Genomic DNA, 14,245 nt, shown 5'->3' on the forward strand with positions numbered 1-14,245 from the left:
GATACTAAAATGCTGTAACATCTAGCATTCTAAGCAGCTGCTATAACATTGTAGCAGTATACATCCAATAAAGACAATATATATTTTCCCCTATGTTAATTAAATAGATCATTTAGAAACATGCATAAATAGTATATGATCCTGTTCGAAAGTCGAGTTGACGGATACTGAGGATGTAGCGCTCCTGTTGACTGTGCGAAGACTCCGAACGAAGCGGACCTACAACTATAACCACGTCAGTGCCAAGCTAGGGAAGGGTCCCCCGACGTTGGCCCTCCGACACTCAAGTCAGTCACTAGCGATGTGGAAGCAGTAAAACGAAGAAGTAGAGGAATAGTAGCAACAATAATGTGTGTGTACCTCCGACAAAGCTTGGACCCCTTTATATAGGACTCCTGTAGCACGTGTGCACACTTCCCAAGATGTGTGCGCTTCTCAAGGCTTCTCCTGAGAAGATATATCAGTAAAGTGTCCCTGATACAATACCTCAACAAGTTGAGCATGCACATATCTGATGTGACAGTGGAAGCTTTCGTCGTACGATCCTCTGCCTGACCATGCTGTCAACCATGCCGTCTGTCGGGGGCACAGGCTTCTAAAAGGATATCGCCAGATCCTCCTTTTGTCTGTTACTGGGTCGAGCGAGTAAGTCGTTCGGTCATCCATCGGCCGTTTGGACGATATCGTTCTCGGGCCGAGCGGGATGGTCACTCGACCAAACCTCCACTGTCCGAGCCCCGCTGTTGTGCCGAGTGGAGCTGTGTCAAAATGTAGTCTACTCGGTCGCAACTCCGCTTTGCTGGTTCCGAGGTTTGATGTAAGTCTGAGTGGGCTAGTCGCTCGGCGTATGCCCCACCGACACATGCTTTTCTGAGCATCAAAAGCTCGGTACGTGGCCGAGCTATGATGATGTCGGACCAGACATTCTTCATCCAGGTCGGGCAAAGGGGGTTGCCCGACCGGCCGGTGATGTAGGGGAGTTGACCACGCCTTGACTTTGACTTCCACCGTGGCCTTGCCTCTCCTTGGGGTGGGTCCCTTATCCCTGCATCAGTATATATTAGGAATAGAGGGAATTATAACTTAAAATGAAATGACTTACCAAGTAGCTGCTACTTCGACGGCTATCTGTTATACGTTGTAGACATTTAGTTGTTACAAGGTGTAGCAGCTAACCGCCAAAGTAGCTGCTACAACTTGTAGCAGCTAATTGTCCAAGTGGTTGCAAGGTTTGACCTTGTACATTGTAGTATAAATTTTTTCTTCTAATATATATTAGGATCATGGTCAAGAATTACAACTTAAAATGAAATACATTATTATTGGTTATGAAATGATGTTTGGGAAGTTCTTTGCAAATTATATAAGTAAAAACTGGTAAGAAAACAGCTAGGGCTTGTGCATTGTAGGATATATCAAAGCTAAAAAGTATTGTATATAGTTGAAAAATAGATAGTAGAGTGGAAAGATTTACGATTGAGAATGGAGAGGGGTCTAAGCAAACTAGCGTTGGCTATGTGTTCGATGGCAGTTTCTCGAGCTTCCAACCAACTCGAGAATAAGTATGCGACTGTAAGTTATCCAAGTAGCTTACAACGCCTTTGTTTTTGGTTGCCTAGCAGGAGCACGCTGCGACAGAAGACGATGACGAAGGAAGAGACGAGAGGGAGAGAGAGCACGAGGGAAATTTAGATTTGAGAAAATACCTTCGCTTGTCGTTTTGAATTGAAGGCAGAAGGGGAGAAAAAAATAAAAAGAATGTTTTTTATAAAGATATCTTGTTGGCAACGTGATGTATGTGCGTCGCTCTATATATATAATACAATTTGCTCTTAAAGAGTTTAATTAATGAATTGATACATGTAATAACAACTATAAAATTATAGTTACTATAATATTTGTAATAGTTATAGTTCACAGTTGATATAATGTGAATGTTGTTAAATAATATAGTCTAGCTATGAAATCGTAGCGGCTATGATATTGTATTAGCTACGATTTCATAGTCATTATATTATTATAGTAATCATGATTTCATAATTATTACAATATAAATATTATTGAATAAAATAAATCTATGTTATAAAAATTATAAAATCGTAGTTACTATAATATTATAATAATTATAATTTTATAGTTTTTATAATGTAGATATGGTTAAATAAGTCAAATCCTCATGAGGATTTAATATATGGGATAGGAAATAATAACGCTGAATATTGTATTTAAAGAGTGTTGTGTGATTTTATAAGGGGATGTTTTGGTTAAAAAAATAAAAAACAGGCGTCACCTTGAGGATTCAAGAAAAACAGAAGTGCTCTTTTGATTTTTTTTTTTTTTTTGTTTTAATTTAATTAGAATTACTTTTATTTAATTAAAATTATTCGTACGAACTATTATTATATTAAAGTATTTTTTATCAATTTATAAATTTATTAAAATTCTTACATTATAAATAAAAAATATTGAGAGACTATTGCATAATATATATTTTATACAAAGTACGGTGGTTTATACTTCCTTTTCTTTTGTTTACTACGAAAACACTTTCTTTCGTACTTTGTGAGTTGATTTTACAGTTTGTTTTGTTTACTACTAATTTATAATTAGCGGAAATGTTTAGGTTTCTTCGTGTTCGTGACTTAAGTCGCGAAAATAAAAAGATACGCACCCTCGTCGATCATAAAAGGGTTTTCGTCGCCCGCAAAACCTTCTCTCTTGAAACCCTCGGCCGGCGCGTGCCCGATGCCGGTGGGCGACTCTCTCGGCGAAATCTTTGGGGTGAGATTGGGGATTCTGATCCACTCAGCTAAGAATAATTCTTAGATTCTTTCGAGGCGATTTTGAGGTTCTTCTGTGCTTGTTTGGGCCCTTGTATCGGAGCAAGCAATGGAGAAGCTCCGGATTCACCGAAGCAGGTCAGTCGAGTGGAAGCCTTCGGCGGTGGTGGCCCTTGCCACCAGTGCAGACGGATCACGGGTTGCGGCGGCACGGGAGGACGGGTCCTTGGAGATTTGGCTCGTCTCCCCTGGCTCCATTGGATGGCATTGCCAGCTCGTATGCTTCATGACCTCTGAGTTAATGAATTGATATGAGTATTACTAGGATCTAATTGTTCACTTTGCTTGAAGACGATGCAAGGAGATCCTAGTTCGAGAGTGTCTTCGCTGTTGTGGTGCCGTCCGAGCCCGAGGAATGCAGGCCTTGGACGTTTGCTGTCTTCTAGCATAGACGGTTCTATATATGAGTGGGATCTCTACTCCTTAAATAAAAAGGTATAGTTTTTCTTCTTTCTTGCTATCATTTCCCTTTCTGTTAAAACCAAAACCCTGTTTTTTTCCTGCCATTCTTAGTTGGCCTCTAATTTCTTGCTCCGCATTATACAATAGTCTGGTTTTTAGTGCATTGAATCTTGAATCCTAAATTAGGGTTCTTAAACTCCTCAATTTATGCTTACAAACAATATTACTTCCATTGAAGTGAGGTGTAGCAAGTTCATGTAGCTTATAGCGGGAGCTGTACCCGAAATTTAGCTGAACAAGCAAATTTTGGTATAAACCAAACAAGAAAACTCGCTGATGAAGGGACTTGTTGTGGTTTTGAAACGGCTAGGGAAAAATAAACACCTATGAGTTCATTTACACAGAGTAGGGAAGCCAGTGAGAAAGGAGGCAAATGAGGGAAGGGAAAAAATGGGGAAACTAGATGGGAAAAGAGGACCAAAGTTTCATTACATGGGTAAAGGGAAGACGAAGAGGTTGGTGAGGTGAAGACATCGACCAAGTAACCCTCTCCCCTTCCCCAGTCAATGCCACTGCCAAGTCAACTCTCCTTGTCATCTGCTATTGTCACTGACCTCCAGACAGATCTCCGTTACCATGTTTGTTGATGTCCACCTCAATCTGTCACACTGAGCTTTATACTTGTGCTCGACCTTAGTGTAAGGAGACACAAGCTCGCACAAACACTACAAAGTGACTTGTTTCTTCACCATTCATCCTGTTGCCTCCTCCACTTGATCTTTGCACTGACCTGACCTCTGTTTGCCACTATGTTCATCACTCATCCCAATTACCTGAGTTTGCCACTACATCTGCTTGATTTTGAGGGAAGTGTTTGGGCACAAAAAGCATTCCACAGAAAGGGCCCTTTCACCATTGCATTTGTGCAGGTAATTTGGAGGAGAGTGTGTTCAAGTGTCTTGCAAACCATGTTCTTCTGCATAATGTATTGTCGCTGTGCAACAAAAATAGACCCCATCTCTCATTCATAATTGTCATTTTTGAAACCCAACCTAGATTTTTGAAGGCCATAGCCACTAAATGTTAGCATCTGGTTGTTGGCAATTTGTCATTAGCAATCTACTAGTTAATGTTGTGATACTGTATTGTTCTTGTGCATGAAAAGTTTGAGTAGTTGCATTTACATCCTTTAACTGAGAATGAAGCAGCTGGTTTAGTTGCTATTGAATCAGAACTAACAAATGAGCCTCATGAAGAAGATAAAATGGGGCATTGTGGGAGTCGAAAGGCACTGGGCATTTAACATTGGCATACAAAACTAATGGTTGCACAAAGAAATGAAAAAAACAAAACAGAAACATTGTTATTATATGTGATTTGATCTTATAGTCAATGCCAACTTAGAATGCTTTTGAGATATTATGAAGACACAAGCTTCTTGAGTACACACCAGTTTGTGGTCATGGATGACAATTATGGGTACAACGCACATTTATGTTCTCTTTAATTCTCCAAAGGACTCCTAAACGTACAGTAGCAATGAAAACAAAGAAAAACACCTAACTCATGTTACCACATTTTCAATAATAAGGGTCATGCCTCAGCACTATCAGCCCATGCTGTAACCTCTTTCCATATACTCCTGGATCAACACATGAATAAAAAATCAAACTATCAAAATTTACAAAATTCAAAATGTTATTTCAATTGTTTTTCTTAATGGATGTTTATTTCCTTTTTTTTTCATTTTTTATTGTTTCTCGTAACTTAATTTTCTCATATTTGTCAACTGTTTTCCTGACATGTAATCCAGACACCAAAGTGTTTGCACTGTTAACTATTGATAAATCCTTCAAGGTTATTCAAAGTTCTCATATGTTATCCATATACATTTAATGATATGTTCTAAAAACATGGGTTATCTCCTCTTCATATTTAGATCTAGATGCAATTTTCCAGAAACTTCAAATTTCTTTTTGTTTCGATATCACTTTTCTTAATTCTCCTTCCATTTACAGTCTTCTTTATGTTTCTCTTAGATTTTTGTTGTCTTGATATATCTGCTATAGAGATTGGAGTCGATAGTGACGATTGAGACAACAATGATTTTCCTAATATTGCAAGCATTTGATGTTGAAATTTTTTATTGACATTTCATTTCAAATTTCAATGAAATGAAAATAATTTGCACATTATCATCAATATAAAATATTAACCTATATATATTTGTTATCAAAGTCAACCCCTTCTAGTGGGATAAAGCTTGGTTGTTGTTGTATATATTTGTTATCAATCAATATCAACTTACTCTATTAATAATGCTCTTAAATAGAAAATTATGTTATTTTATGTGTTTTAGCCTTTTAGGATCTAACAAATGTTCAAAGGCATTTTTTAAACCTATTTTGTATTTTTTGTTTAAGCTTTACAATTCATGATTCAATAACCATTCAAAAATACATGTACACAATTCCTGGGACGAACCTCACCTACAGCTTGTTTATATTCATTAAGAGGATTAATTTCATATTTTATATACTATACTTGATTTTGTTTATTGTGATACTGTCTTGGATTAACAAAAATCATTATCTGATAGTAACAAAATTTCCCCAAATACTAAGATTACCTTGTCCACATGTTTCCTACAGGTTGTGTTAGATTCAGTTGGAGTGTCTATCTGGCAGATGGCTTTAGAACCTTCTGATGATTCAATGCATACAGATAAAACCAACAATGAGCCTGTTTCAAATGGCCACTCAAATCATCACGTTCAAAGTGATTCTGAATCTAGTTTTAGTGATAATGAAGGCAACAGTGATAGTGATGGTGAATTCCATGCAATGACCACTCTGACTGCTAGTCAACGTTTAGCTGTTGCTTGTGACGATGGTTGCATACGCATGTATCATGTCTTTGATAAGGATGAATTGACTTATAATAGATCTTTTCCAAGAGTTAGCGGTTAGATTCAGAACCCTTCACTCTGTTTTTTAAGTCCTTTTTCCTTCTTTTGTCACTCCAAACGTTTCCAACTAATGTTACAGGACGCATTTTAAGTCTTGCATGGAGCCATGATGCAAGGTTGATATTTTCAGGAAGCAGTGATGGGTATGTTTGTATGTTTTTATCAGTTGCATCATGAGATATCATGGCAAATATTACTCATTATTCTTTGTTTTGTCACCAAAGACAAATTGATTGTTCGTCATAGCTGCATCTTTCCAAGTCTTCTCATGCATGCATTTTAAAATTAAATATGCTGTATCTTCACATCTGTCAATTGTTGATACACGCAGTTTAATAAGATGCTGGTCTGTTGCATCTTTCCAAGAAAATTATCGCATTACAGTTGGTCTTGGAGGATTGGGCAGTGGACACGAACTTTGTATATGGTCCTTGATCTTCTTAAGGTGACATCTGTTGATGTTAATTCTTGCTTCATATCTATCCTTATTGTTGAACAAACTACTATTTCAGATGTGGCACACTGGTCAGTGGAGATAGTAGTGGAAGTGTTCAGTTTTGGGACAGTCAACATGGGACACTTCTACAAGCCCACACTTATCACAAGGGTGATGCGAAAGCTTTAACAGCCAGTCAAGACGATGTGTTTTCTGCTGGTTCAGATGGACAGGTGCTTAGTTCCTAGATCTTTCTAAAATTGAATCCAGTTGTTCTACAATGCAAGTACACCAATTTTGTCAGAGTAATAAAGTAATTATTGACCAATTTTACTAGTGCTATTACAGTTGAAAATTTTTAAGTTGAATCCTATATCGAGGAATGGTCTAGATGATAACTCCCTGTTTTCTGTAACCATGTATTCTAAAATGTATCCTAATGATTTCAGGTTGTTTTGTATAAGCTTTCTAAGCTCACTGGAGAACAAATGGTGAAATGGATCTATGTTGGATATGTAAGAGCTCACACTCATGATGTAACAGCCTTAGCAATGGCAAAGCCAATTAGAAGAGAAGGTTTGTTCATAGAAACCACTAATGGTGCTCGGTTTTTCTAAGTTTCTGACTCTTTGAAAGTTGTATTTTTCAACTTTTGGACTTATACATGACTACAATCTCTCTGCTAGATCAATTCCATGATAAAAAGACACGCAAGATTCGCCGTCAGGAAAAACCCATAAATTTTAGTTATCACAAATGGGCACGTTCAGGAGTTCCCATGCTCATTTCTGGTGGTGATGATGCTAAGTTATTTGCATACTCTGCAAAGGAGTTCACCCAATTTTCACCTCATGATATGTGCCCTGCACCCCAACGTCCATTACTCAAGTTGGCAAGTACTACAATAAACTGTGGGGTGCCAGTGATGCTTTTTCAATCCTCTGACTATTTGGATGTCTTGGATGTGAAGATAGATGGTAAATTGGTGGTTACACAACTTCTTGCTCGGGTCAAAAGCAAAGGTTCTAGAAAAATAATTTGTAGTGCTATATCTGGTTCGGGAATGCTCTTTGCATACTCCAATCAAGTGAAGCCCTTCTTATTTGAACTAAAGAAGCCTAAAGCTCAGAAAACTAAGTGGATGATTGAAAAAATACAACTTCCAAATAAACTGCCTTATGCACATTCTTTGCTCCTTAGTGCAGATTCCTCGTGTTTGATGCTAGCTGGTCATGATAGAAAAATATATGTAAGTTTCATACTGTTCTCATTTTTAATCAGGATTAGGGTAATTTAATTACTTCGCTAGGAAAATTGTTGAATTATTATCTTAATTGCTCTGTGGTGCTTCCATTTATTCTCAATGCTTTATGCTGATTTTACATGTTAGCTCCTATTTTGCATGCTTTTGACTGTTTGTGTTGGTTCTTTTTTGTGAGGACAGATTGTGGACATAAAAAAATCTGAGATAGTGCAGACTTTTGTTCCTCAGAGGAAGTTAGATCGTATGAATGTTGCAGCTAACGAGCCTCCTATAACACAAATGTTTACCAGTGTGGATGGACAGTGGTTAGCTGCTATTAATTCCTTCGGTGACATTTATATATTCGATTTGGAGATAAAAAGGTGAGTTGATGATAGCTATGACTTTACTACTCACTAATCTATGTCCATTTAGTGGTATATGCTCATCATCTTATTGTGTATGATTTTTTGGTGAAATATTAGCAAGGACTAGAAAATAAATTTTGTATCTGCGTTATTTTGAACAATCAGTTATGTCATTTATGTTCCATGGAGCGTTCTAGTGGTTATATTTTCAAATTGATTAAAATACCAATGATCCTTGTATGTTTCTTCTGGACTATTGTCTATGCCTACACAATAAATTTTGTCTAGAGGTTTTGCTCAATGACAATACTATTTTTTTAGACACCTTTTCTTGTAGAAAAGCATCATGTGCTCCCATTATGCATATCTTGGTTTCTTCAATGATAAGATTCTTGTTCAAATTATTTGGCAGACAACATTGGTTCGTGTCCAGGTTGAATGATGCTTCTGTCACTGCTGGTGGCTTTCCTCCTAAGAACAGCAACACTTTTGTTGTCACGACAGCTTCTAATGAAATCTTTGAGTTGGATTTGAAAGCCAAAAATCTGGGGGAATGGTCAAAGCACCATAGTGCCCATCTTCCTCGTGCATTTCAAGAATTTCCAGGGGAAATTATTGGTCTATCCTTTCTGCCTTTCTCCTCATCAACTTCAGCCATCGTGTACAGTGCAAGGTATGACTATTCAAAATCTCATACGTTTTCTAACTCTGCTTAATATTTCTATTTATGCATAATTGCATGATTTGTGAGTATAATGTTATCTAAGCACCGCATCTGGAGGGTCTTTGTGAATGCCTATTCTTAGTTATTTGTAACTATATATTCCCCTCTCTTTGCCTGAGTGACATGTTTTCTTTATCTTGGTTGGAATGACAGCATCATTTTACTTTTTGATTGTTGCTTTTATGACAAATGCAACTCGTGGATGTTCGTACATCTTCTATCCTTTCAGGATTTCTTAAATGGCTGGTTTCATATAATTTAGTTAGAATTCAAGTACATTTGTGAGGGTTCTGACTGCAAAGTGGATGTCGACTAGATCTATTTGCTTGTAAAGTGAAGCTAGTTCTGAGAGATCAAGATGCAGTGCTTGCAAGAATGTTGTCTAGCCTGACTAATTTTCAGATTCCTCCTAAGATTTTAGCATTTGTTAATTTCATCATTGTTTTCTAGGGATTACTCTTTGTGAAAACAATAGAGAATGTCTTTTCCTATTCTAAACTGAAATTACAATTTCTCAGCTCTGGTCTTTTCTTTTATTCATGCAGGGCCATGTGCCTGATTAACTTTGCGATACCAGCTGATCAAGATATGGAATTCCAGAATGGGTCTGATCAACCACTAGAGAATCACGATTGTAAAAACTCCAACGGGGCAATGCAAAAGCGGAAATTTCAGGAACATGAATCCAGAACCAACGAAAATGACTTTGACCTTTTTGTATTCAAAGATCCCACCCTATTTGTTAGTCACTTCTCAGAAAATTCCATTTTGATAGTAGAGAAACAGTGGAAGGAAGTTGTCAGAAACTTTGAAGCTCCAGTTCATAGACATATTTTTGGAACTTAAACGTAATACATTTGTCGAAGAATGTTGCAGAAGCGAATTAGATCTTGCAATGACCGAGATTTGTTCAAAAGCTAAGCCAGGCCAGGCCAGACTTCCATAGAGAATGTAACATGAAAAATTCGATGAAATGGTTAATGATTGGATTTTCCTAGAATGAGGGTACTAAGGAATTGGTTTTTAGTTTTCTGTGGAATCATCAAGCTAATTAGGTCAACTAACTAGTTAGCTGGTGCTCAAAAGAGAAATGTTTGTTCTACGACAATAAACTTACAATATTTAACTGTACCTTTTCAAGATTGATTACTATCAACATTATCAGTATTTTTATCTTTTAATTATTTTATGAACCATATTGATTGACTTAAGAGGTTTCTTGTATTTGTAGCATTGAGTTGTTGCTGACCTCTAAAGAATTTCGGATTGCTAGATGATGCTAAATCTGTTATGGTTGTGTTCATTGCTGACATGATTTAGTTTGTTAGATGTGACCTAGCTTGGATCGAGTGAGTACGATTAAGACCTTAAATGAACTAAAAATTTGTGTTTATATTCGGTTAATATATATAAGGATAATTGATTAAATTCAATTAATAAATTTGAATATATATAACTTATTAATAATATTTATAAATAAAGTTTGTAGATCATATCTATTAATAATTTTCTTATTAAATTTATAAATAGATAAAAAAAATTAAAACGACAAACGTTTAACAACATCTAAATAAATTAAACTAAACTAATAAAAAAGAAACAAAATTAAACTTAATTAATTATTTTAATGGTTTATTTTAAACTCAATTTTATCTTATTAAATAAATTTGAATAATATAAAATTTGAGTCATCTAATAAGTATATTATATATTTACAAATATTTTTATTAAATTAAATATTTATTATTTACTACTTAAATAACTAATTAAATATCTATGTTTACAAAAAAAAATTAAAATAATAAATTATATATTAAATCCATATAAATAAGTGATGATCATTAGTAATATGTGTGCTTATGTTGGATGGGCTTCCGGTTAAATCGGATTTGAACCGAATCGACTTGATTCGATCGTTTAGGAATAGGAGCGAGAAAAGTTCAATTTTATTGAACAAATCATCTGAATTTAAAAGTTTGATTCGGTTATTTTTTTTAAAATTTTATTTTTTTTCTAAAAAAAATTGATTAATTCGATTTGGATTGGAATTTGAAATTTCTTATAGATAAACCAAATAGACGGAATGAAATAAAATTTTGGATCGTATTAAATTTTCAGATCTTAATTTTTATTAAATTGAATTAATTAGAAAATTTTAATTAATTCAATTTTCCATATAGATATTTTATTGGTTCAGTTCAATTTTTCTTAAAAATTTGATTTCGAAAAAAAAAATTAATTCAGTTTTATTGGACAAATACTCCCAAGAAAATTATTTACCTAGTATCGCATGATAATTAAGATTTAGATGGGTAACCTAAACGCTTTTCCCTCGCGATCTCCGTGGCTGATCCTAAGATGATCAAAAGAAATTTTTTAAAAAATGATTAATAAGGTTACGGAACATCGAGCTTGGGATGACCGGCTTGGTTCCATGGAAGTTTCTCATCGGCCACCAGGATAAATCATGAAACATTCGCAGTGGGCAATCCAGGAGTTCAACACTTGCGTGCTCCATTTGAAGAAAAAATTCCTACAAATTCGTCATAGATAGAGCTCGAACCGCGAATACCTAAGTGATAATCTGAATTCCCTACCGCTGCACCATAATCCCCAGAGGATCCTAGGATGATCAAAGTGGGACGGCAGGAGGCAGGACCCACTTTTTTTTTAAAAAAAATATATATTTTTTTTAAGATAGCTAACAAAACGTGAAAAAAAATTATAATTTTTTTAAAATAAATACTAATAAAAAGTAAAAAAATAAAAAGATATAATTATAAATTCTAAAATATTATCAATTTTCTTTTCCAAAAATATTTACCAACACACACACATTTTCTTTCTCCTTAATCAAACTTTTCTTATTTCTATGTATTTTCATCATAAAATCTCTAAACATAAATTTAATTTATGTATTATGTTAATAAAATTATATTTTAGCATCGATTTTATTTTTTACATGAATACAAGAGTTTTTTTTCACTGAACCCTTCAAAGTCTAAGACCGATCCTGGTCACCGTCTCTTGTTATCACTTACGCCACTTTGTAGCAGCAACGCTTTCCATCTAGGATAAGGTTGCGTATAATGGATCCTTTCCCGGGACCCCGCATGACGGGAGCTTCTTGCACCATACTGTCTTTTTTTTTTATAAAGTCACTCTTCCGTCGAAAAAATTGAGTGTAAAATGTACGCACCATAATACTTTGCACAAAATCCAAGTCGGCAATGATTATGAGTCGTTGAAATGATAGAAGTGAAGTATCCAACGGAATACAAATTGATCATGCTCAGACGGAGACTGTAAAGGAGGATGGAAAGCGATGCTACTACAAAGTGGCATAGGTGATAGCAAGAGACGGTGACCAGGGTAGGCAACCTTACCCTACTTTTTGCAAGAAACTGTTTCCAAGATTCGAACCCGTGACCTTTTGGATATATGACAATAATATTACCGTTGCGCCAAGGCTCCCCTTCAAAAATATTTATCAAAATATTTAAAGGAGGAGTGACTTTATCAAAATATTTAATATAAATAGAAGATTTTAAAGGAGGAATTTTCTAAATTTCAAAAAGTAATTGCATTAGTATTTCCTTATATTTTAGGTATCATTCAAAATTTGTTCGATCTCATCATCAATGAGTTAAATGTTTAAATTCACTAATTTTTTTATCCCTTCGAGAGATGATGAACTTGCTCACCCTTGGTCTTCTTGCCCTCGGTCTTCTTTTATTGTAGGCAGAACTCGAAAGAGGAAGTCAAAATTGTATAGTATTAGAGCTGAAAGTGCGTAGAGATTACAGAATTAAGAATAAGAGTAGAAAAAATCCATGTGAAAAATCTTAAAAAGAGTTCTCTATTTAGAGAGTGGGTCTTGGTCCAATCAACCGAGAATTTTTAGCCATTGGTTCTCTGCTTCTCTTGGGATAATTCTAGTTGGATGAAAACAACACCCGCCCTCTAACTGTCTTTTCTGCATCTTTACCCGGCATTAGCATTGAAGTCGGCAAGGCCAATTGATACGGGGCCTAGACCAACATTGAAAGAAGGTGCAACTTATCTCGCTAAAATCATCATTCAGCAACTAAAACTTCGGGAAAAGTTATCTAGTGATCCGGTAATAAAGGAGGGGTCCCGTACGAACAGAGATTAATGGCACGTGGAGGTCAAGGTCGAGACGATCAACGTAAAAGGTGAGTCGAGCGGGAGAACACCTTGTCGATCGGCCGTAACAGAAGGCCAGGCCGGCACGGAGATAACTTGACTAAGGGTCGAGTTTCCGACGCTCAGGAATCCACATACGACAGCTGGTTGGGCCGAGCGGCCTCTCAGCTGGGCCGTAGGCCAACATAGGCGCTATTCATCCGAGCATATGACCGAGCGGTCCACTCGCTCGGCCCCGCCTGCGTCCCCCCCGGACGACCAGTATGGCCGAGCATCTCTCCCGCTCAACCCGATAAAAGACAAAAGGTGCAGAAGAATACAAAGGGGACGACCAGAGATATCCTTCTCGAGATATGTGCCGTCGACAGATAGCATGGTCGGCAGTCGGACCAGACAGAGAATCGTATGGTGGAAGTTTTCACTGTCATGTCAGAGATATGTTCGGACGGTTGCGGTATGGCGTCAGACGTGCTTTTCTGACACATTCATTTTGAGGTATGTTTGGGGAAGCACGCACGCGTCGATGAGCGTGCACGCGCCTCCCCGGGGGCCTATATAAGGACCCCAAGACTTTGACGGAGGTATGCAATCAACCATACTGTAGCTACAGTTCTCTTTATTTTACTTCAGCTTTCTTCTCGCCTGACTTGAGCGTCGGAGGGTCATCGCCGGGAACCCCTTCCCAGCCCGACTTTGTTGCATGTTCGCCGAAGGTTCACCTCATCCTGACATCTACGCGGAGCCAGCAGAGAGTGCCATGCCCCCAACTTTCATCAACTCACAGTTCGAACATGATCATCTAATTAGACCTTTCAGATTACTAAACCTAGCAATTAGTGCCAACTATCTATCCCAACATTATCCCTTGTGCTTTAAATAGAACTTTACCGACCCTTCTCGCCTCTGTCGTCTTATACTGTTTAGAGAGTAATTAGCCCCCAGGGCATAGCGCAGACGGTGGGCGCATGGTATCTCTGGTGTAATAGCCAGAGATCGATTCTCAGGAACTGACGACCTGGTGTTTACCCTGCCATGCACCATGTCCTGTGTACCTGTATGAACCTCCCTCCATATCCATGGGGCCGACATTAAGGGGC

The 14,245-nt window shown here is 36.9% G+C and overlaps 1 protein-coding gene across 1 annotated transcript; it reads left to right on the forward strand.

The window, feature by feature from the left end:
- The first annotated feature begins 2,710 nt into the window (after positions 1-2,710).
- LOC122030024 (WD repeat-containing protein PCN-like) lies at positions 2,711-10,148 on the forward strand. Its single transcript, XM_042589178.1, has 11 exons — positions 2,711-3,057; positions 3,132-3,275; positions 5,894-6,206; positions 6,290-6,353; positions 6,542-6,655; positions 6,723-6,879; positions 7,096-7,222; positions 7,333-7,895; positions 8,091-8,272; positions 8,670-8,930; positions 9,527-10,148. The coding sequence occupies exons 1-11, from the start codon at positions 2,890-2,892 to the stop codon at positions 9,825-9,827; spliced, it is 2,394 nt and encodes a 797-aa protein (XP_042445112.1). The 5' UTR covers positions 2,711-2,889; the 3' UTR covers positions 9,828-10,148.
- Positions 10,149-14,245: the final 4,097 nt, after the last annotated feature.

Source organism: Zingiber officinale, chromosome 1A, assembly GCF_018446385.1.
Source record: "Zingiber officinale cultivar Zhangliang chromosome 1A, Zo_v1.1, whole genome shotgun sequence".
In the NCBI taxonomy this organism is placed as follows: Eukaryota; Viridiplantae; Streptophyta; class Magnoliopsida; order Zingiberales; family Zingiberaceae; genus Zingiber; species Zingiber officinale.

Bases quoted from the DNA above. Each gene is read 5' to 3' on its own strand.
- LOC122030024 (XM_042589178.1), top strand. From the start codon at position 2,890: ATGGAGAAGCTCCGGATTCACCGAAGCAGGTCAGTCGAGTGGAAGCCT. The intron at 3,058-3,131 runs GTATGCTTCATG...CTTTGCTTGAAG, and splicing joins TTGGATGGCATTGCCAGCTC to ACGATGCAAGGAGATCCTAG. The intron at 6,354-6,541 runs GTATGTTTGTAT...TGATACACGCAG, and splicing joins TTTTCAGGAAGCAGTGATGG to TTTAATAAGATGCTGGTCTG.